The 25,018-nt window shown below is 40.6% G+C and overlaps 1 protein-coding gene across 1 annotated transcript in view; it reads left to right on the top strand.

Moving 5' to 3' along the window:
• LOC107388491 (PDZ domain-containing RING finger protein 4) overlaps window positions 1-25,018 on the top strand; it is a 112,539-nt gene that overhangs the window by 64,021 nt on the left and 23,500 nt on the right. The window contains exons 2-5 of the mRNA XM_015964062.3: window positions 5,505-5,758; window positions 9,262-9,364; window positions 18,178-18,276; window positions 22,225-22,287. Of these exons, the coding sequence (XP_015819548.1) occupies window positions 5,505-5,758; window positions 9,262-9,364; window positions 18,178-18,276; window positions 22,225-22,287 (519 nt within the window). The remainder of the gene's footprint in view (window positions 1-5,504; window positions 5,759-9,261; window positions 9,365-18,177; window positions 18,277-22,224; window positions 22,288-25,018) is intronic.

Here is a 25,018-nt window from a genome sequence, read left to right on the forward strand (position 1 = left end):
TGAGTCGAAGAGGAGGTACTGGTCCGTGTGTGTGGGCTTCCGGTACACTTCAATGTTGAGGTTGCCATTTTCTTCAAAGTGCACAGCGCAGTCATGCAAGCAGTTGTCCTTTATGTTTTCCCTGGTGACCTTGATGTTTTTGTCCATGGCGTTGACGTGCATAGTGAAGGATTCCACTTCTTGTGTTTTGATTTTGACCCAGGTGTCATCCACATATCTGTACCAGTGGCTGGGTGCTCTCCCTTCAAAAGAGCCAAGAGCCTTTCTTTCCACTTCCTCCATGTAAAGTTTGGCTACAATAGGTGACACGGGGAGCCCATGGCGCAGCCATGTTTTTGTCTGTAGAAACTTTTGTTGTATTTGAAATATGTAGTGGTGAGGCAGAGGTCTAACAGTGTGCAAATCTGATCGGGTGTGAAGTTGGTCCTGTCCTCCAAGGTGCTGTCTTCTTGTAGTCATTTCTGACAGTCTCCACTGCCTCCATAGTGGGTATGCAAGTGAAAAGGGAGACTACGTCAAAGGACACCATGGTTTTATCTGGATCCAGGGTAAGTTTGAAGTGAAGGGAGTTGAAGGGAGAGCACCCAGCCACTGGTACAGATATGTGGATGACATCCGGGGGGGGGGGGGGGGGGGGGGGTAGGGGGCTATCTCCAGCGGTCAACGGGTAATCAGGCGGGGTACACCCTGGACAGAGAGCCAGTCCATCGCGGGGCAGGTTTTATAGATGTAGGTTGTTATTTTAGATCAGACCTGTTATGTAAAAATGAGTGTAGGACACGGACACATGGCTCAGACCTTTTGCTGCAGCTGTAAACGCAGTTTTATGTAATAATTAGGAGCATGAAAGTAAACAAATAACAGTGATTCACAACACTAGCATCAGCAGCTAGCTTGTTTTACGTGCTGGAGTGATGTGTGTGAAACACAGTTTTTCACTGTCTGGAGGATTTGGATTTTCTGTAATGATTTATGACAAAGTCCTTAATAAAATAAAAAACTGAACCCAGTACATGTTTATATAGATGGTAAAGTGTATTTATTTTGCATTTTTACAATTTTAATGCCGAGCCAATACCTTTAACCCTTCACCACTGAAATCAGTTTGTTCAATCCAATCCTCCTAAATAATCCTCCAATCATCCAACTGGAATCCTTAAGGGTCCCGTAACGTACATCCTGTCAGAACAGGCCTTGGGAGCCGAGGTGTTACTGGAACTAATGGTGTCTCCTCACCAGCGTGAGCCTCCAAACTGTGAAGGTTGGTCTCCAAACATGAACTTTAAATTCATGCATTTATCTCCTCTTGTAACACTTTAACATGTTTTAAAAGGCTTGTATTATGATATGTTACACCTCCCAGACCAAAAATAAGATAAAAAATGATCATAAACACTGGAGAGACGTCATTATGTATGAAATATAAGTTATTTTCCTGAGCCTTTACCTCAGCCAAGAAATAAGATGCATGGATTTGATGAAACCATGCTGTCTTATGCAGTCCTATGTGTAACACACACACACACACACACACACACACACACACACACACTGCAGCATGTTAGAATCTTTTGAATGACTAATTTAACTACACTGAACTGCTTTAGTAATAATTTAATCTTTTATTCTGGAGTAAAATAAATAAACAAGCTAAATCATCATGTCTGTGGCATCAAGGAGCAACTTCTGAGTTCAAAAAAAGGGATGGAGCACAATGCTTACACCTGAACAGTATCAGGATGTTTTAACTCACAGAGGCCTGCAGGTCCTCTGTTTTATGAGCAAAGCGCTGAGAATCTGCTTGTTATTAGCGCTAAATGTAATTTTGCCGCTGCCGTGCGGAGCGGTAGGGAAACACATTTCAAACACGGAACCGAGTCTGGTTACTGAACCGAGCAGAATTGTGATGACGTCACACCGGTGGGCAAAGGTGCGGGTTCAACCCACAGGAGAGGAGGGAGAGAGGAGGTAAACAGCGAGTGGATCTCAGGGACTGAACTGATGTTTTTGATCAAAACTGCGGTAAAAATGGCTGTTTGTCCTCATTATCTAAAATGTACACCCACACACAACCCGGTTTAGATGCGGCGCTCACGTAGGTGTCTCTTTCTGTTCCGATGCTGCTACACGTAATATTTTTAATTTATTAAGCCTACTATTTATTTTTACTCAGTAACGGATATCATTTAAAATGTAGCGAATTACAATTCTTTTTAAAAATGTACTCAAGTAAAAGTAAAAGTACAGATTTTAAAAACGACTTAAGAAATTTAAATATACAAAGAAGCTACTCAATTACAGTAATGTGAGTAAATGTAATTCGTTACTTTCCACCTCTGTTCTGTTATTTATACCATAGTTTTGAAGTTACATCGGAGATGTTTTTTCTAACAGAAGGGTACTACAGCTTTATCCATATCTTCTTGTTTGTAACACGCATAAATTATTTAGTTGTGGGCTTTCAGAATAGAAAACATGAACTTCACTTGAAGAGTCCCTGGTGGTTTTTATGTTTTTACTGGTGACTGCTCCCGAGTTTGGGTTATTTTTTGATTCAGAGCTCAGCCATGTGAGCTTTTATTTTGACTTAGATGTTGCAGTTTAAAGAGATTTTTCACTCAACTCTCTTAACGCTGATGATTTTGAGGTTTTCAGCCTTCAGCTTCTCACACTTGTGAATGTAAATGGTTTTCTTTGAACTTTTCTCACTTTGACTGATTCCAGCTCCCTGTGTGACGGGAAATCTCTGCTCCAAAAGCCAAATTTAAATAGAACACAAGGTGCAATTATGCTGCATTTAATTTTTTATTTTTTTTTACCTTCATTGGTAATCTAAATTATAATCTCTGCAGTCAACACGTTCTCTGAGGTAGTCCACATTAATGGTTCCTACTTCAGAGAAATGACGGGGCTAAATGGAGCTATGATTTTCTTTATATGTGCCGACTGCAGTGGAAATGGTTCTGCCCGCCAGAAAATCCACTTCATTTTATGAAGACGAGGCTGAAGATGGAAGAAGTGAACACGAGCCAGTTTAGCTTTGATTTAATATTCTGATAATGTTGCATCAAACTGTTGGGTATGCACGTTTCCTAGTTCTGAATGTATGAAGAGTTCTTCTTGATCAAATGTTGAAATAACACTTTGGGATGCAGACAGAAATGTCTCTAGAGTAAACACTTCGTTTATCCTACTTACTGGCACTACTACGATGGAGAACTAGAATCTGTGAATGCAGGATGTAGATCTGAACACCCTGCCTTCTCCTCCACATACAGAAAATGTAACTAATGTCTTCTGTTCCAATACGATGGAAATAAAAACATAACTACACACATCTGTAATGACCTGTTACATCTTTTTGTTGTGCTGTCTCTCTAAGGGCTGCAGCTGCATCACATAGGCTGCTGAATGTAAGGATAATAGCACCCACAATGAACTAAAACACATTTGTGTACAAGTTTTAAAATTGCTCTTATGCAAATAATTAAACACAATCTTCACTGCATCTGCTTTCAACTGTGGTTCCCTATTTATGTTGGGATTGTTGTATCTTTAACATACATGCAGTTTTTGAGGGAAACCAATGAGAAACATGTTTTCAAGATTTTCAGTGAAATAATTTCAATAAACTGGAAGACAAATGTTTTTAATCCCTGTCATGTGTTGGATATTTAGTATAATCTCAGAAAGCTGACTGGACCACCACACTTAGACCTCAGATTTCTGTCAGACTGAGGAAAATCTGTCCATTTTAATGAGGTCGGGTCTGTTTGTTCATCCTCATCAGATTAATAGGCGCACACACCCACATCTAGAGTGAGATTAGTCACAAGACATCTTTCACTAGATAGACTGATCCAATAGGGAAGGCCAACTGGGTAAGTGGGTGGGGCCTAGCATTTAATATGTAGGACAGCGAACCTCAACTGCAGGCCACATCCAACTCACCAGACCTTACCACCCAGCACCACAACCCTTTGGGCCCTAATGCCCCTAAATTGGGGGACTTTGAAGTTTAGAAGCAGAATTCAACTAAACAACTAAAACTACAATCTAAACAGTTAAGGTGGAAAACCAAGCCATTTTAAATATTTAATAATTAAGGTACAACAAAACTTGGAATTCATTTTAGAAGAGCATCTGGCCCTCACAGCGTATGCTGGAAAAAACTCCGGCCCTTGAGCAAATTTAGTTGAGGACCCCTGATGTAGGATATGCTATCTTTAGTTTTTGGATGTTTTTCATCACACTAGCTCTTACACATCTTCCCAGATAAATCAGTGTAATATTACCGCAACAGTGTATCTTATAAACGCGCCATGCTGGCATGGCGTTGTGTGGATTTTCCGCCTCGCTTGCTAGTAATATTGCGATAATTGTCTGTCTCATAAACAGCGACTGCGCCTTGGCGCAGCAGAGGGTGGTGACATGATGGCATGGGGAGTGACTGCCGAGCCTTGGCTGGCAACTGTATTGAAATTGAAAGTAAACACTTGCTGTAAATTTTTCTTTTAGAACAGAACCAGCTGAGATGGCAAACTGGAGCAATGCAGAGCTCCAGGAGCTTCTCTCCTTTGCAGCTGGAGGTCAGGTCACCAGAGGCTGCACAGGGAGTGATGGGGACAGACACCTTTAGGAGCGGCTTGTTAAAAAAAACGTAATGATTGCGACTTCAATCGCAGTAAAACGCAAGTCATGTCCAAGATAAACAGAAGTCTGTGGCAGCGCAGACAACCCCATACCCTCTTTATGCCGCCATCACCTATTCTTTTATAAAAAGACATGATTGTGCCACATTACAGCCACGGTCTGATAAACAACCTAAAAGATCCCTGATGCCGCCACGGCATTGCGGCTATTTGATGGCATTGTTTTGTAAAAACGGCTACTGTAAGCTGTTGCTACTCGCCGGCTAGCTCCCTCTCCAACCTCGCTTTGTCCTCTGGCCTTCTCTGTCACCAGTTCCTGCTCCTCTCTGCCGACCCAGCCTCACCTCTTCGGCATGTGGAACGCCACCTTACAACTCCAAAGTCGCCAGGCCTCCATAGCAGCCTGACCATGCCACTTCTCTGTATTTTGCTACATAAATTAAGTTAAACTGAAATTACTGACTCTAGTCTTGTTTTGGATGATTACTGAAATAAACTTAAAAAAATACCTTTGCTTCTCAAGTCTCTGGTACAGGACTGCCACCAAATTTACAAGACTGATCTCTAATAGGTAGAAACTTCACAGTTACCAACAAGTACCCACAGTACAAAGGTACAACAACAGTAACTATGATGGTATCATTAAAAGGTGGATAGACAGATTTTTTTTATTCTGATTGTGACCAAGTAGACAATTCAAACATAGACTTAGTCAAATGTCAGGAAACCCTTCGGACTGAGGAGTTCCTATAGCAACAGGCACACGAAGACACTGAGGGCAAAAAAAGGGAAAAGGAATATTTTACTTATTGCTGGCAACATTTAAAAAAACAGCTCTCCTGTCTTGTCCAGGTGAATGGGAAGGAGTTGTCCAAGTCCAGCCATGAGGACTCAGTGGAGGCCTTCCACGCTGCCAAGGACCCCGTTGTGGTGCAGGTCATCAGACGTACCCCCAGTGGCCGCCCTCACGGTCCCCCTCAGGAAATCCATGTGGTGGATGTGTGCACACAGACTGACATCACCTTTGAACACATCATGGCTCTGGCAAAACTCCGACCTTCGACCCCTCCTGTGCCTGACATCTGTCCCTTCCTGCTCTCTGACAGGTAACTCAAACCTAATTATTTTCTGTCTCTCTAAAAATAGTTTTTTACATTTTTTTTTATCTATGGTAAGGTTTTGCGTTGTAACATAAAGATTAGAGTTTCTTTATTTTGTCGTCATTTGATACAAATGCCAAGTTTTTGGTTCACTGCCACGAAATGCAAAACAATTTGTTTTTGGTGTCCTTGCATTGGCTTTTGCTGTGACTGGTGATAATTAGAAGGAAGAAAAGAAAAGATTAGTGAGAGATGTCGGTGAGCTTTGATGCAGAAATATTCATGCTGCACGATTAGCATCACAAGTGTTTCAGGACAACGAAAAATGAATTGACTAACGAGCTACATATGAGCTCTGACAAATATAGATTAGTTTGATGAATGGATCTGGGCATGTCCTTCACATCTTCCTTTGCCAACGGGACAGTAAATGGAAGGAAAAGAAGAGAAGATTCTCAATTAGTCCAATAGCTAGGTTGTAGCTGACAGAGCACGGCACGACATTTTGTGTTTGCATGTGTGTGTGTGTGTGTGTGTGTGTGTGTGTGTGTGTGTGTGTGTGTGTGTGTGTGTGTGTGTGTGTGTGTGTGTGGTGGGGGGGGGGGATCTCTTGTGAACTACAGATAGAAAATGGACTGATGGACTTGCATCCAGTCTGTAGTAATGCACGAGTTGCCTCGTTCTCTGGTGTTGGGCTGAAAGTTGCACATTGTGATTTTCTGGTCCATCCAAGTCCATCCATCAGTGGTCATGGAGTTTGAAAGTGTCATCCATCATGGACAACCTGGACCACCCCCTCCAGCATACACTGGACAGACAGAGGAGCAGACAGATCCTGGAATCTTTCTCCAACTCAGTCTAATCACAACATGCCCTGTAGCTTAACAATTGTACGTCACTTTGGATAAAAGCGCCTGCCAAATAAATAAACGTAAACATTAGTGTTTACAGGTTGTCACCATTGCTGTCATTGCTCCGTTTGCACAAATAATACATTTGATAGGTAATTTGCTGCTGTGGCCCCCAGACTCTGGAACTCTCTCCCCCTGAGCCTGACATCAGTGGACTCCTTTAAAAAGCAGCTGAAGACTCACTTGTTCAGGCTGGCTTTTGTGTGACCTTCATCACAATCTCCTGGTTCTGCTCTCCCTACCTATTCCACCTTCCTCAGGTGATTTCCCTCTTTCCTATTCACCCCCTCTCTCCCTTTCTTTACATTTTGGATGACAATTGTCTATTTTTTGCTCATTTTAAATATATTTTAATCATTTTCTAAATTATTTTTTATATTTTTACATTTTTTGTTTTTGTGAAGCGCCTCGTAATTTTTATCTTGAGAGGCGCTGTAGAAAATATCTTTTCTTCTTCTTCTTCTTCTTCTTCTTCTTCTTCTTCTTCTTCTTCTTCTTCTTCTTCTTCTTCTTCTTCTTCTTCTTCTTCAGCTCTATTATACTGAAATTATTATTTTATTTAACTTGCTGCACAGTGGACCTAGACCAAGGAGGTCCTAGGTCCACATCTGGTGGTCTCTCTTCCCTGTTTGTCAGGCAGCTGCTCTCCCATAATGTCCTAATTCTGGGACAAACAGCTTACATTTCACCTCACCTCATAATTCCAGCTCCAGAGTTAAACTGTGGTAGTTAATCCATTTGATCGGGACTTCTAATGGATGCCTCCCTCTCTGTGTGACTGACAGACACAGAAACTACAGAAACAATTAGGAATGTTGTTTGCTGCCTCAGTTATTATAATTTCTGTTTGCATAAACTTCAGGATGGAATGAATTAATATTAATCAGACGAACCACAATACATTAGGAAGTCTCTTTGGGGCCTTAAAATTATCTTCATTGTTTTGGGGTTTTAAATGTGCTATTTCAACAAACCTGCCTTTTGTGAAGAAAGTTTTAGGGTGATCACGAAAGCCATGTTTGATGTTTTGATGTACAAAAGTAGAGAAAGGTTGATTCAGCTGTGGGACTAGGGCAGCAGGTGGAACCATTTAGAGGGTGACTTGGTGTCAAAAAGAGACAAACAGGTGTTCTGCAACAGGTTCAGGGATTGGGCTGCTGAGGTGAAATGTTTGAGTGCCTTGCATAGCTCACCAGAAGTTTGACCACATCCCAGGTAGATGTTCAGTGTGACTCAAAGTGGGTGTTTATGTATATTTGTGAAACTAAAGCATAATAATTAAACAAAGAAATGCCAAAATCAACAAGAGGCTTTTTTTTTATTTACAAAACTACAAAGGAGCTGGTTCATTATTTTGGGTTCATCTCTGAGGAGAAGTAAAGTGTGAACAAGCATAAAGGAAAATCTGGGTTTCACCTCCAGGGAATGAAGCACCAGCAGAGCAGAAGGAATATAGCACAGAACTGGGAAATCATGTTGGGCGGCGTGGATTATTATTTCCAAACACAAGAAACATTTTAAAACATGAATGCGTTGTCATTTGTCTTTGGAGACTTGATGCAGAGATGAGATCCCAGGTCATCATTAAATATAAACAAAATCATCAGCATCACATGCTAGTTTTACACTGACCTGATCACATTTATGACATATCTACCCACATACTGTAACCATAAAGTTCCCCTCAGGGACTTTCTGCCATAATTGGAGATGCTTAGAGGTTCCATTTTGACTCAAGTAAAGTTTACAAGGTGATTAAAGTAAATGGCCAATTAAAAAAAATAGGCAGCACAAAGCAGAGCATACACACAGCCCCAGGCTGAGTCCAAATGTAATCAATGTGTCCCATAAAACTCCCATTCCTTCTCCTCATCCGAGATCAGGTGCACAATCCAATATACGGCTGTCTTCATAGATTTTTATAGATAGATATAAATGGTTGGCAGCTCATGTTTGAAGCTGGATTGTAAAATTGTAATTGTATTCTTTGGCACCGACTCCCACTGCTACTAGGCGCTATAGGGATAATATTGAAGCATCAAGCATTTTGACATTTACTCGTCTGTTTTAATCAATGAAAGCTTGTTCTAACACACTTTTACAGCACTGCTTTGTCCCACAGTCTGAAGACATCACTCAGCATGTTCAAGAAGACTGTTTCTGAAGGATTTTGTCCACAATGATAATCTTGTGTGGCACCGAAGCCGCCACACGTCTCGTCCAAGCCTCACAATACAGTTTTGTTTGCTAACTGAAGGGAGCATAATAGAATTACACTGTAAAGGGGGGGGGGGGGGGGGGGGGGGGGGACGTTGTCTGTCAAGAGCAGGAAGTAAATTACAGATTGTGGATATGCTGTTGTTAGCTAGGAGCTGTGCTTTGATCACACGCTCCCGCGTCAGTAAAAGCTTCGCCCAAATCCTTTACTCTTCTGTTTCCATCAAAGACAAAAACAACTAAATCTGGTCACTTTGGGATTTTAAGATTTTAAAATGCTGAGAGAAAATAAAAGACAATAATCCTGCTAATGCATGACATCTCATCCTTCATCCCTGTCTCTTTTCCCTCCCTCCCTGTTGTTTCCTTGTCTCCTGACAGCTGTCATTCTCTTCATGCAATGGACCAGGATTACTACGATGGTACCGACTACCTCCCCCATGTTCCAGCTGACGGAGAAAGAACAGAGGAATTTGAGTATGAGGTAGGAAATACGTACATTTGATCAGACTGAAAAAGCTTTATTAAAACACAGATGCATTGAATTTATGGATATATTAGTTATAAAATGTAGTTACAATCAGTTTAAACCTAGAAATAAAATTTTTACAACAGAGGCAAAGACCTGAGTGGAAACAGCACTCTGATGCTCCGTTACCTTGCTTAACACAGTACCACTTGGCTCAGTTCAGTGTAGCTTTTCCAGATTAATTTATGACCAGAAAACAAGTTGGTGGCGTTTGTTTCCGGCGCAGCCTGACATGCTGTCTACACATGATGCAACTAATGATGAACAGACAGGGACATACAAAAACATTAAGAAGGTAATTGATTTTGTGACCTTATAGCTGTTGGGGGAAAAAATGTTTTTGAATCTAGTTGATTTAGTTTGTAAAGACCAGTAGCATCTTCCAGGAGTCAGTAGTGTGAACAGATGATGTGCACTGTGAGAGGGGTCCGAGGTGATTTTTCCTGCCCATTGTATGATGCGTCTATGGTACAGTGTGTCAGTGGAAGGTGGGGTATGGCCTATAATTTTAGCTGATTTGTCTGTTATGCGTCCAAATTACCCTACCAGACTATTATAGATGAGGTGAATGTACTTTGAATGATGTTTTAAAGAACTGTACAAGCATGCTGTGCCTTACTCAAGTTTTTTTTTGTTGTCTGAGAAATAAATAATCTTGTAATGGCTTTTTGTAAGCCTGTTCTGAGTGCTGTTTCCATTTGAGGGAGTGACTAATGTATGTGCCCAGAAATGTAAAGGACTCTGTAGTAGTGACAGGTTGTGTGGAAATGAGGATGGGTGTTTAATGAGTAGGAGAGCGTGAGAAATCTACGATAAGTTCCTGTGTTTCTGACGTGTTGAGTTGGAGGTTATTTTTTTGGCACCATGTAGCTGCTTGGAAGACCTGTTCACGATAATGGTGTTTGTTATTGTTAGAGATGAGTACATACATGGTGGTGTCATCTGCATTATTAAAGCATTATTAAACACACTAACCAAACCAGCAGTGGGATCTGATAGTTATTAGGAACACTGATGACTACTTATAGAGGGATACGTAATTAGCAGCATTATGAATGTAACTTTAACAAAGTAGTTAGTTATAGTTACTAATCACTTTGTAATTATTGGAATGACAGAAATTACTGTTTGTTGTTAGCCTCAAGGGCAACCTGATGGCTTGATTATCACGTGCAAGTTGCTTTGGACAAAAGCTCAAAAAGCAGTATTGTGAGGCTTGGACGAGGCAGTAGGTAGAGCGGGTTGTCCAGTAATCAGAAGGTTGCAGGTTTGATCCTGGCTGCGGACAGAGAATTCTGCTGTTTTGTCCACTTAACCCACTTTGCCTGATGGTGGTGGTCGGAGGGACCGGTGGCCCCTGTGCTCGGCAGCCTCGCCTCTGTCAGTGCGCCCCAGGGCAGCTGTGGCTACATCGTAGCTCATCATCATCAGTGTGTGAATGGATGAATAATACAGTGTAGTGTAAAGCATTTTTGAGTCCTAACTCTGAGAGGCGCTAGACAAGTGCAGGTAATTTATCATTTATCATTTAAAAACGTAAACATAAACATAAACTTTGTGAAAAAGTAACTGAGTAAGTTACTGAGATCCAAGCTTGGAAAAGTAACTAATTACCCTGGATATTTAACTATTGAGTTCTTTTTTTTTAATAAAAACAATGTTATATATATATATACATACATACGCTGCTAAGAGGCATGAAAATATGTTATAAGCTATTTTGTTTTGCGGATTTGCTGTGTGACAAGGATCTGTACATATTTAAGAGTTTAAAGCTCTAATCAAGAAAAATAAGTAATTAGTTAAATTGATTTTGAAAGACATCCAATAACTCATGTCACTGTATGTGTTTATGATGAGTAGCGATCTGATTTATTTTTTAGTTTATTTTTTATTTTTTTGCTTTTTGCTTTTTAATAACATGCTAAAAATGTTCAAGACCTCAATGATTTAAGCTAGTTGGATCTACTGATTGGTTTAAGAGCTTAAATATGAATTATTGCAGTAGGCAGTTCCCAGTATAGAGGGTTTAAAAACATGATCCTTCACACCACAAATGTTCAGAACTAAAGTGTCATTCCACTGGAAGTAACTCCATGACTTCCTGTTTCGTAATTCCCTGAACACAAGGTGAAAATAGGAGGCATTGCCACCGATTTGCTAATTGATTTTTACAACTCAGGAAGAAAATCCTAACAAGAGTGTTGACTCTGATCAAGCCCAGGTAACAAGGCATGGGTGGCAGACGCTGTTCTGATTAAAAAGTAGACCATTCTTTAAAAAGCAGAGCAGAGGGACAGTTGTTCTCTTCTGTAAACATCCCGTTTCTACATTGACAGAAGATGAACACAAAACTGCAGCTTTGCTACAGTATTCTTTATTTCTGCGTCTCTGATGTGTGAGCGTACACCCACCAAAGCCTTCAAATGGGCTCATGTATGATGATTGCTCGCCAGATTCTTGCACCCACTTGGATCGCAGAGGCCTCAATGTCACATCCAAAATATATCATATATTAAAGTGCCTGTTTACGCCTCATTGCTATTAACAAATCCTTTGATGGTGCCCATGCTCGGGGGGGCTTAGGTTGCTGTATTGCAGCTGAAAACACAGCGAGGGAGACAGAGGCAGAAGCTAGAAAGCATCTTCAGAGCAGAAATGATCCCTGAGAATAGAATCATGACTGAGATGATATCACATTCAAATTCCCATGCCTTCACACCAGGATGTTACTGATGTCGAGAGATTCCTGATCCCACTAAAATTAACATGTTATTGTAATAAAATGCATATTAATGTTACAGCGACTGTCCCACTGATGGTTTTCCAGCGTGAAAAGCCTGTCTAAGGTCAAAGGTCATCATTGAATTGCTTTATTTTATTTACAGCTGCTCCATGGCCAAAGTTTCCTTTAACTGCCTGAATCAGATGCATGTGTTGTACCTTGTGATGAGCCTGTTCAGACAGAAACCATCCGTGCAGTAACACAATGTAAAAGTAAGCCCTGAGACATGAAACAGGAAGGAGATTATCACACCCTAAAAAGCTGCAGAGCTGTTTTACCATCTGAAACAGGATTTCACAACTTAGGGAGATGATGGCCCCACAGTTGCATCAGCTTTAGTTTAAGAGAGAAGAAGGAGCAGAACCTGCTTGTGTTGGATTAGATTTTCTGCTCCAACAGACCGACCTCCTTTTACTTTTTGTGGGGGACAAAATTTGGCTGGGACGCTACCTTTTATGGTGTCATGGCAATCACACATTTCACATTAGGCTGTAACCTTGATCATGACACCAGCTCAGAACCAGATCCAGTTCAGTCTCAAGAGATCGTAACAAGGCCAACACCCACACTTGTGTGGTGATTTTGAGCATGGCAACTCAACTCTGTCTCCTATCCCAGCCTGGGCGGGACTGTGGGAAGGCCGCTGAAACGTTCCAGGGTCACTGCAACCCTCCAACCCTTAATGCTCCTCCCCCTATCCACACTGAGGTGACATGCGCTGCTTCTATTGTGGCTGCAGGAACTGAAATGGGGATAGTCCCAACCCATCACCCCACCTAGTGTACACTTATGTTGTGTTGTCTGAAGTCTGTTGCATGTGTGTTTGAGGTGTTTTTTGCCGAGCAAAGCTGCCCTCCTTGGTGGAGGGTAACTCTGAAGTGCCTTTTTTCCCTCTACCTGAACCAATCCTCACGTAACCCCTCTTATCTCTATTAAAGTAGCACGACTCAGGGTTGCGAATGACCACAGTCACCAATTCTTGTCATGTGTCTTGTCCATGTATGTCTGATCTCTGAATTGTGTGTGCTGAAACTCTAATTTCCCTCTGGGATTAATAAAGTCTCTTTGATTTGATTTGACTGGATTAACAACCACACCTGCTTTTGTTCCTTTTCATGTAGCTTTCTACATGAACTATGATGCAACATTATTTTCTCATTATAAGTTAAACAAGATGATGATAGTGTAATAATGAGGGGTCTGTTTAGCAACACCAAGTTTTATCACTGAGTTTCATCATCACGGATTTAGAATTTTCCTTAACGGAAATTTTTTGAATGTTCTTTTATGTGACTTAGTTTTAACCAGCGGATTGTGGGAAACCCTCTTCAGTCTGAATATATATGTTTGTAGAAGAGCAGATGTTTCAAGTCAACATTAGATTAACTGTTTACTACAAGGAAAGAACTCCAGAAGGTAAATAACTGTTGATGTCACAGATATTTTCATGAATCAAATCAAATCAAACATTATTTGTAGAGCCCTTTTCAAGATGAACTCATCACAAAGTTCTTTACTTAAAAAAACAACAAAAAACAACTAAGTACAAAGATTTAAAAATAGCTTTCACACATCAAAATTACACACACACAGTACACACCTGAAACCTCACCCCTTTACTGCACACCACACAACACAATCAAGTTTCTCTGTTCAATAAACTGTATGCATGTGTGTATATAAACACATGAAGTTTATTATACTGAAAACTATATATATATATATATATATATATATATATATATATATATATATATATATATCTCCAGCAGTCAACAGGCAAGTAGGCGAGGTACACCGTGGACAGAGAGCCAGTCCATCGCAGGGCAATATATATATATATATATATATATATATATATATATATATATATATATATATATATATATATATATATATATATATATATATATATATATATACACACACACACATCCATCCGTCGAGACGGAGAATGCAAGCTTGTGATTGGTCAGGGCACCGCTGCCGTCTATACTGCCACCATTGAGCCCTCAAAAACATAAAGAGAGCTGAGAATAAATAGCGGCACACATGGAGAAGCTTGAAGAATACCTCGTGAAAAAACTCTAAAAACATGAACGTTTAATTCCCCCGTGACTGGAGGAGTGAAAAGATGCGCAGCAATCGTTTTATTTGCGGACGGAAATGACAGGAAACGTGAGTTTAGAGGTGGTGAGTGCATGAAGAGGTGGAGTAGAATGAGAGGCAAATTTATCCCTGTTAAAAAGTCTCATATACAAAAAAAGCCCAATATAAACACACTGTCTTGGACCGGATACATGACAGGATACCGCAGAACAGCACTACGCCCTCTGTTGTCCTGGTGGGGAATTGCTTTGCAACGCTCTCCAGGAGACAGAGAAGTATGAGAGCTAAACATCTCCGTCCATGCGTGTCTCTCCCTCGTGGAGCTGATGGAGAAGCATGAATCAGGCTTTAAGTGTGGTTTCAGCACCACGGACAGAGCATCGTGATCAACCACGTTGGTAAAAATACCTAAAAGGGACATGAAGATATTTGAATTAAAAGTTGATGAATAACGTCAAAGTTCTAAAGAAATAAAACATTTTGTATATATTTTTTTCTTTTTATGGACATGAAGGGCAGCATTTTAAACTTTAGCCTCACTCCATCTCTATCTATGTGATAAAGCTCTTTGAAAACAAATTAAATATGTTTAAATATGAAAACAAATTATATAAATGTGTCTTAGCTTATGTATGTCTGATCTCAGAATTGTGTGTACTGAATTTCCCTCTGGGATCAATAAAGTATCTTTGAATTGAATTGAATATGTATAATGTTTAAATACTTGAATAGAGGCAATGATGGAGCAGGTGAATGAAATAATAATAAAATAAGATTTTTTCAACAATGTATGGAAGATTTAAAGTAACAAGAGTTAAAATTGGACTTTAAAGTAAATCCTGGTTTAGTGGAACAGATTTCTAAGAATCAGTGCATAAAATTGTGGCCGTTCCTGTTTTAGAAATCTAATTTAACTGTTAATTTTGGGGAGATATAATTCATCTGCCACTACAAGTGAATTTCTTTTTAATCTTTTGAATTGTTAGACTACAAAGGCCAGATCTTATTGCAGCAGTTTAATAGCCTTAACACTGTGGATTTCCCAGGAAAACCTGGATGCGTGCACCACTCCAGGAACGTGTTAGGAACCATCTATTTGATTACTTCTGATGAGTTCTGAGGAAGTGAAGTACTCCTGCCTGTGGTCACCATCAATGCATTTGCAAACGGCTTTTTTCAATTACCAGTAATCAAAGGCATGGTTATTATGACAGCATCCAATGTGCTTTGATGACAGCCAGCAATCTTCCTCTTAATCATGCCATCTCAGTCGCTAATTTACTGTCAGCCCTCATCCCCGCGCCGCTCCACAATCTCATGCCTGAGAGGCAGAGAGCTTGCTGGGAAAATAGAGAGAAGAGGGGAAAAAATCAAACAGAGAGATGAGACAGAGATTGGTGAATGTGTTTTTGATGGTTCAGGAGAGAGTCACCTTTAACAGAGGCATCTGAGTGAGTGGGTGATGTTTCACACGATATTTTCAGAAAGCCAGCAAGCTCAAAAGCATATGAAGTAGAAGAAAGGCTCACACACTGAACAGCAACAATCTGTTTTGGTTTTATAGAATTTTTTTCTCTGATCATTTGGCCACAGGTCTCATGCTCTAGATGTATCATTAATTAGTTGTGAGTAACTTCAGGCTTGTTTTGCAGATGGGGATCAAGCAGCACCTGCTCACACCTCCTCTCTGCCTCGTTAATTTGTGTGGTTTATTTTTAGAGACGTCTCCGAGACTCTGCGAGTGATTTCTGTACCAACCAGTGATACAACACAATTTCACACATCACCTCAGCATAAAGGAAGTACACTGTTTACTCAAGCTGCACACATGACTGCTAAAGCAGATGACCCAACTGAGCCCTAATAATTAGAAAAGTTTTGAACTAGTGCCCTCAGTTCTTGTTAGTGCTTCTGAGGTATTCAAGTAAAGCTGAGAAACACTGAAAACAAGAAAAAAACAAGAAAACGACACCTTCGACTGGTGCTGCTATTGAGCATTTCCTCTGTTTGTGCAGATGTTTTACATTTGGAGTGGAATGTGTGCAGAGATCCAGGGATTAGTTTGGTAAGTGTCTGCAGAAGTGTTCAGCTCTGCAGCTGCAGGACCAAAAAGCATGTGTGTGTGTGTGTGTGTGTGTGTGTGTGTGTGTGTGTGTGTGTGTGTGTGTGTGTGTGTGTGTGTGTGTGTGTGTGTGTGTCCCAGGGGTTGCGTTAACTGGATTTTTTCCATTTTTCTCCTCTTATTTTGTAACGCTGATATAAAAACCTAAATAATTTTGGTAATTTAGAGAGAATGCAATTCACACCCTGACTTTCAGGTGTGCAGACATTTAAAATGCAAAGAGTTCATTACAGAAATAAAATAAATCAACCCCTTAGATATCTGATTATGCACAAGCAGGTGCACAGTTTGCATGGAGCAGGACGGTGTGACTCTGTGCATTCAGGGCAGACCATAGCAGGTGAAAAGTTCCTACTTTAAGTGAAATTGTTTTAATTGCAACGTTAATATGCTACCGGGCTCTCTGGTCAGCCTATTTAGACTAAATATTAAATAAAAATTAATGAAAGTTAAAAGCAATTGAATTTTAATTCATTATTATTTTGTGAATGAAAGTGACTGGAGATAAATTAATCATGTTTTTTTAAACCCTGTCTGTTAAAATGAAGTACAACTAAAACGTCTAGCATGACCTCTGGTGTGTACTCTTGTCTATACTACACACTGACAATCCATGACACAATGTTTATAAAGTGAAGACATTCTTCCTGGTCCTCACTTGTTGGTTTTAAAAGCATGGTGTGAATTATGTTTTGATTAGGTTAGGGTGAAGAGACAGAGAGAGAGAGAGAGAGAGAGAGAGAGAGAGAGAGAGAGAGAGAGAGAGAGAGAGAGAGAGGTAAAAGTTACAAATATGTAAAAAGGAGTCTTAGTGGAGCCTAAAGCTCTGTGTGTGTGTGTGTGTGTGTGTGTGTGTGTGTGTGTGTGTGTGTGTGTGTGTGTGTGTGTGTGTGTGTGTGTGTGTGTGTGTGTGACTCAGGAGTGATAAACAGCTGAAAAGTGAAAGTCAGTGCACCACCATCCCACGCCTCCACTCCCTGTCCTGAGGCCATGCTGCATCTAACACACGTAAACACCCCACCTGCACTTGTCACCGACAAAATGAACTTCCTCCTTTTGCGCGAGACCCCTGTGAGCCCGTCACAGTCCTCGCTGCCACCTCATTTCTCTCTCCATCCTCCATCCTTGTCTCCACTCAACCACTTCGGTCCTGCTGCTGAGCGACAGTGTGTTTCTGCTCTAATGAAGACCTTGGGAGGTGGAGGCCATTTCACACTTGATTCCCTCAATCAGCCCTTGATAAGTTTCAGGGATTTTTTTTTCTCCAAATGGGAAACTGGGTTAGGGCTGTTTAGTGCTTGGTTGCTTCTCAGTTGTGGCAAAGTGAAAACTGCAGAGTTGTAGGAAAGTGGCTCCTGGACATTAACTCTGGAGATGCTTGGAAGGAAAACAGACTAGCAAAAATGTTAGCGTTGATTTAATTAGTTTGTAGTGCAATACTCTACAGCTGATAAGACTTTTAAACAATAACGCCTGAGGTCATCTTGAGCTTTACCACAGCCCCTCTGGTCGAAACCATCAAGCTGAGAATGCCTTTCATCATCAAACACTATATTTCAGACTCAGAAAACCTTGAGATTCGAGAGTTTGAAACCAAAAGACAAAACAGGGAAGATTTTAGTAGACCAGGAGCTAAAGAGCATTGGTTTGTGATCTTCAACTTCTCTGGGTTTTCTTGTCAGCGTGTCTTTTGTGGGTTTCAGTCCACATGTCATCTACTGAATTCCTGTTTCCTTCACCTTACTAACACAGGAAATTGAGCTTTGTCGACTCAGCAGTCTGGAGAAATTAGGTCTCACTCTGTGCTACCGGACAGATGAAGAAGAGGACGTAGCCATCTATGTTAGTGAGGTGAGTACCTGGCTTCTTCCTTTTCAGAACTAGAATAGAAACTTGAACTTGTCTATCGGCTGAGGTGAAGGGGAATATGATTCTGTTTTAGTTACATTTAAGCTCGTTTCTGGCTGAGGGTTTCATTCTTTACTAATTTTGCTTGTTGCAGTGCAGTGCTTACCCAGACTATCTACCATGGAAATTCAGAGATGGATATTCTACTACAGTATCATAGCCCACCGGATGAAAGTTTTCCTGAAGAGTACATTTCAATTGTATATCAACAATAAATTACTTGTATAGCACTTTTTTGAGTCAGAGGACTCTAAAGTTCTTTAAACTACAGATAGTCATTCACCCATTCACTCACACACTAATGATGATGATGATGATGAGCTGTATCGTAGCCACAGCTGCCCTGGGGCTCACTGACAGAGGCAAGGCTGCCACCGGTCCCGCTGACCACCACCATCAGGCAAGGACCGTGACGTGTCTTGCCTAATGACACTATGAGTGATTGAGACTGGATTCGTACCTACAACCCACAAATTACAGGATGAACCCCTAACCTCTGAGCCACCATTGCCCCGGAACATGAACAGATAAGATGCAGCTATGAACCCTCGAGCTCTCAGACCTCTGGTAGAGGCCGTGCTTGAAATAAGACACGTGGACGTGTGACTGGCGACATGAATTGAGGCTATGCTTTTTAAGGATAATTATTAAAGATAAACATCACCTCCCACCATCTTCTCGGAGGCCCAAGGTGCTGTACACCAACACACTCCTACAGGAACAATAAAACTAAAACAAGATAAAAATAGATTCAAGAGACAAAGTATATTATAAAAGTAGAATAAAAAAAGTCTAAAATACAAAGAAAACCAATAGAAACTCTGGCATGACCTGGAAAGTCACGAACAATGAAAGAGCACAACAAAACCAAGGATCACGGGGGAAGAAGGCTTAAAAGACTGCACTGAGGGAACCTGCCTCACAAGCAAAGGAAGCCCATTCCACAGGTTTGGTAAATGTATGGTCCCCCCAACATTAGTTACTGGATATCAGGAAAAATACATTACATATAATCAATCAGTTAAGTTAGACACTGAGGTGGTTGTTGTTACATTTAATTAGTTTTATTGAAGAAAATACTTACAGTAGTAACTTAGTTTAACCCTCTCAGGCTCAAAATAAGTTTTGATAAAAGGACGAGCAACTAAGTCCTTCAGGGGTACTTCTGAGTTAAAAAATGCTCATGAAATACGTATGTGGAGTAACCAGGTAGGTAGGTTTTAACGTTGCAAATCTGCAACGCCTGCCTCCAGAGAAATTTCCTTTTCCAGTGTTTCAAATCATGTCGTTGAAGAACATTCACCCTGTAGGAGCTAGAGAGCTCTGTTCCTTTGCTTTGCATTAAAAAACACACACAACTGGGACACCCTTCCCTTCTGGAGTGAATGCAAAAATAGAGCAGAGCCAGGAAGTAAAAGGGATGACATGAAATTAATTCAGTTTAAAAACTCCATGGCTTCAGAGAAAGAGTAAAACTGAGTTTCAGACCTCCATGACTCACTGGAGATGAAATAGTTTATTTTTTCTTTCTTTTTTTTTAACCACAATGAATATTCCTGATTATTGGTTGGCAAAAAGAACTCTATAAGAAAACATTGTCCTTTTATGCCTAAGCTATATTTGGTAAATAATGTAATAAATGTTGTTACTATCACTGTTTTACTGCACAACTGAATGCACAATGGCCCTCAAAAGCACAACACAGTGTGAAAATAAAGTTAGTAGTGTCCACGGTGTGCACAAAACTCAGATACTGCTCTCTTCAGATGACAAAGGGACTGCTGTGATACTCAACGGCAGCTGTTAATAAAACAAAATGGTGAGAAAAATGCTCTAACACAGTATTTACTGCTCACTGTATGGAGCTTTAAGAGTCCTTTATGAGGAGATTAAAAATTAATCAAAAGTTTGCACTCAATACTATCTTCTCCATCTTTTATCAGTCATTTTTTCATGAATTCCTCTCTTACCCACAAAGTTTGCAGTGCTGGCCGATGCAAAATGGAAAATACGAATCCTCCTGCGGCAAAAGCCACATGCATATTCTACCGACATTTTAATTTCTTTGAAGTCTTGCATTTACATTTTATTCTCTGTTGTAAAAACCAACAATCATCTTTGTAGATCAGAGGACCTCAGAGAAGTGTGTTCACGAGTGAGAATCGCGTGTCTCTCCGTCTAAATCAGGAGTGACGTTTATTATTCATCATTTAATTTCTGATTTACTTCAGTATTCATGTGAGCGGAGCAGGTGTCTGCATCAGATGAAGTGCTTCCAAACTAAAGTAGATCACATTACTGAACAGAGGATCTGACTGCCTGATTACACACTCGGCTGGTAAATCCAGACGACCACCAGGGCAGAGGAAGCCCAAATAAAACCCATCATAACAAAACAAAAGGAGAGTGAATGTGTGGTGTTATTTAGACTGCCTCAGAGCCGCAGCCAACAAGCACGCTCTGATAAAAACAAGACTTACTTTTTGTTGATTCATTCGTGAACTTTTCAAAAGCAGTGAAGATCGTGTTCTCCGTGCAGCTCAACTTCTTCCCAAATCCTTTTGAAGTTGTCTCAGACCATGAAATGGTGTTTGCTTCCAGAGCTGAGCAGAATATAAATCACAGTCATCTGTAGGTCTCGGCCACAGTCCTCCTGTCTTTACTGTCTTCATAGACAAAAGGAAGGAGGATGTAGTGCATTTAAAGAAGGTGGCTCAGTATCACTGGTTACAGTTTTAGAGGAGATGTTGGGCATTCTAATGGAGTTATCAATGCAAGAATATCTCACCGCTAATTGCTCTTGTTGAAGAGTTGTGGGGAAAAAAGAGTCTAAACTGGGACCGTAGAGCAAACCATGCTCACAACACACTCTGGCAGCATGAGTTTAATTCATAAAATCAGACTAATTTTATTGTGAAATCTGATGTTATCACAATTGTGTTGCTGTGGTTTATATTATTTCACAGTAGCATCCATCTGAACCGCTTTATGCTTACTAGGGTCACAGGGAGTAGGTGTTTAACTACAGCAGTGATCCACTTGCGTTCTCTGTGTTGGCACCTGCACTTTGGAACCAGTTGCCTTTGGTGGTGCGTCAGTCACCCTCATGGGTTTTTTTTTTTTAAGATTTGCCTTAAGACCCATTTTTTTGTCAAGGCATTCCAGGATTAGCTATTTTTACCTGGTTTCGTAGCCCCGGCCTCTTAATCTTTTTCAGGATTTGATTTTTTGTTTTTACTCTCCCCTCTTAATTTTTTTAATGTAGGTTTTGTGATTGTTATATTTTATTCTGATGGTTTTATGTTTTTATTGTGTTGTGTTCAGCACCTTGGGTGTCTGCATTGGTCACAGAAGGGGCTTTATAAATGACTAAATGAAATGAAATAAAATGAAATAAAAACGCGAACTTTAAAAACACATATCTATTATCGTCTCCTCTCCTCTTCCTCTGGCAGGCTATAATAACAACATCTTATGTTTCATTAACTTTTAGTTTCCGTCAACAACCTCTAAACTGCAGGGCGTTTACCTCTAATTTCCTCCGTTCTTCTCAGTCTTTCACCTCCAGGAACGTCTCAGCCAGTTTAATTAGTGTCCTTCTGTGTGAGAGAGAACCAACATAAAGATGGAGTGTCTCAGTGTCTTTACAGTTCTAGTCTGATGGGAGAAATTGAGATAAATGGTCTCAAACACCTGCTGATTGACTTGATGAAAGAGCGTCCTGCTCCCTTGTTGACTAGAGTTAGTCATAGGAAGAGCAGCTGCGTGGAGTGGCTGGAGTTAAAGGCTTTGCCAGCCTCCTACAACCAGCACCGCAACGACTGCTGCGATAAACACGGCAACTGAGTTTAATGTGAGCATTTCAGATATCCCACTTTGTGTCTTCAACAGGTCAGTCCGAACAGTATCGCTGCCAGAGATGGACGCATTCGAGAGGGGGATCGCATCTTACAGGTGCTGGAACACACACTGCACAAGCTTTAGTTATGTTACACATTAAACTGTTGTTTTTTTTTATCTTATTGTGCTCACACTCTGCCTTCCAGCGTGAGAGCACATTTATTTTTAATGGCAGCAGATTATTGAGGGAATTTGCACCCCTGCTGTGACTGTTAAGGCGGAAGAAATGCCCTCCTGGCTGTTTTAGTTACCAGCTCAGCACCAAGAGGGGTTTTTAAGGCTTCTGCTGCAGGATGCTGCCGTGCTGCAGCTCGCTGCCTCCTGTGCCATAGCTCAGAGGCTGTGACTGCTATTAGCCACTAATGTCATATTCAGTGTTGAGAGCAGAAATGTTTCAGGTCTCATGGTTGGATGATGCTCCATCTGAGGATTAGAGCTGGAGAGTGACTGTTTTTAAGAAAGGGAGTTATAGCCTCTGGTTCTATTGTTGTCTCCGCTGATGGCCTTGTTTTACTCTGAAACTACACACTTATTCCACTGTGTTTTCAACAGTACTTAATTATAGAGTTTAGTCATTTTGTCTGATTACACAGAGTTCCACAGACTTTACTTACTCTACCCCAGCCCGATAAACTCGGCTTAAAAGCAACATCAAAAGGTAAATGGACTGTATTTTTGTAGAAGTGTTCTGATCCTCCAGACCATTCAGTGTTTTTACACAAGTTTTCACTCTTTCACTTGCATTGATTTGGAAATTGGGGGCCACTTGGGAATCAATGTCTTGCTTTTCCTCTTGAGCCACAGCCATCCAATAAACATGGGGTTTGATGTTATTTAAATCTGTTGGCAGGCTTTTTGTCTTCTTTTTATTGGTGTTCATCAATTCTAAATTTTCTCATGTGGGTTGTAGGACGGCTCTTGTGACTCTATAGAGCTAATGCAGGGAAAGATTGTTATTGGGGTGGTTCGGAGCATTCCAGGGTGGGCTAGTGCCACCCTGATAGCAAGCTTGGATCCCTGCAGAAGGCAGACCCTAATTATTATGACTGATTTTTTTGTGATAATTTAGCCTAATGCTAGATGTGAAGCCAAAGGACGTGGGTGCATTTATATGAAGTTAGAAGAGATGCATTGACAAATACATTCATGCTGTGTAATGTCCAGGAATGGTCAGTTTTCATGTACAGTTTGACCCCTTCAGTATTTGGTTATATGGAGACAGGAGTCCACATTTGTGGCCTTTAATCTGCCAGATCCTGCCATTCCATCAGCTGGAGTCCGGGCCTCTCTGCAGCTCGGAACAGATGATTACGTATTGCCAACAAACTGTTCCCTTCTCAAGGCCCTTCTGTGCCAAGCCTGCCTGGTTATCTAGGCTGGACTGGACTGTTATAAGAGTGGCTGTTTTCAGCTTATATGAGTTAATCATTCGGTAAATGGAAAGAACAAACATTATATGAAATTACCAATATTGTTTTGATTAATCTGTGCTTGAACCACTGAAAGTTTGAAATTAAATGAATTATTACATAGAATGATTTATATAAATGGTAATCAGTAATGTTTGATATGACAAGGCAATCATCACCTATCAGACACAAGGTCCATTAGAGAGACAAATTAAAGTTAAGTTAAACTCATGACACATAGATATTTCTTTACCTCTAATCAGAGCATCCGGTATCTGAAAGAAGGCGTGATGTTCTGAGGTTCTTGGTAATATCCCTTAACATGGCATGTTCCGATTGGACAAGAATTCATAATATTAGAATATTAAAACAGAGCTCATGAAACGGTGAGTCAGTTCTAGCTGTAGCGTTATGGATTTATGCTCTTTTATGAAAGAGAAACCATGCTACGTATTAATTCGGAATATTAATTTTAATAAATCAATAACCAAATTTTATATTGTTCAGAAGACTCAAAGGTTGTTTTCATCCATAAACTGCCGATAATATCTGAGTGTCTGTGTTTCAGTTCAATGAGGAAACCAGTTTGACGTTTAAAAGTTTTAATTCTTCAAATTAAACTAATGATTTTGAAATTGACAAACAGGAAATACAATCAACATTGATAACTTTGTGGGACAATCTTTTTAACAGTTGATATGCTGTTAATGCTCAAATAGACCTTCTGTAGGTGAATGAAGATTGAGAGTGATATGATGTGATTATGGATGCATGTGGGTGCCAAGTGTAGTGAGAATGGAACATGAGATGAGATGAATGCATGTGTGCATCTGATGTTGCTTCAGGAAGAAACAGGTGTCTGAGTGAAGTGATGGTTTGAATAAACTTAGGTTTAGTGGAAAAGATGCATCAAAACGCTATCTGTCGTGTTTTGCCTCACCGAAAATCGGACCCTCTGTTGGACCCGGGACGTCACCTTAGGATGTTTCATCCAGGTCACCTTGGCTGGCAAAGAAGACAAAGATGCGCTGCGACCCGGTCCAGAGTTGCCCCTCGGTACACGTTGATGGTAAAGCGTTTTGTCGACGCGCTTTCTTAAGTTAATTCACTCAGAAATCAAAAGACTCGGTAATGAGTCTGCGTTAGAAGTTGCGGTTCAGCTATTCTGCCTGGCTTGGCAGAAACAGCGTGAAAGGGGGGGAGAAACGAGCCAGCCGGCTCTGCCCCCCTTTCGGTTTTCAGGTCCACACTCTTTCGTTGTCCAACACGAACTGTCTACAAAAGACTGAAACTTACCAAAAACCTCTCTTCTCAAAGCAAAAACATGTGCGTCATCAAATGTGTCTGGATTTTACTGTGGGAAGGTGTGTGTGGAT

This window comes from Nothobranchius furzeri, chromosome 4 (genome assembly GCF_043380555.1).
Source record: "Nothobranchius furzeri strain GRZ-AD chromosome 4, NfurGRZ-RIMD1, whole genome shotgun sequence".
Taxonomy (NCBI): domain Eukaryota; kingdom Metazoa; phylum Chordata; class Actinopteri; order Cyprinodontiformes; family Nothobranchiidae; genus Nothobranchius; species Nothobranchius furzeri.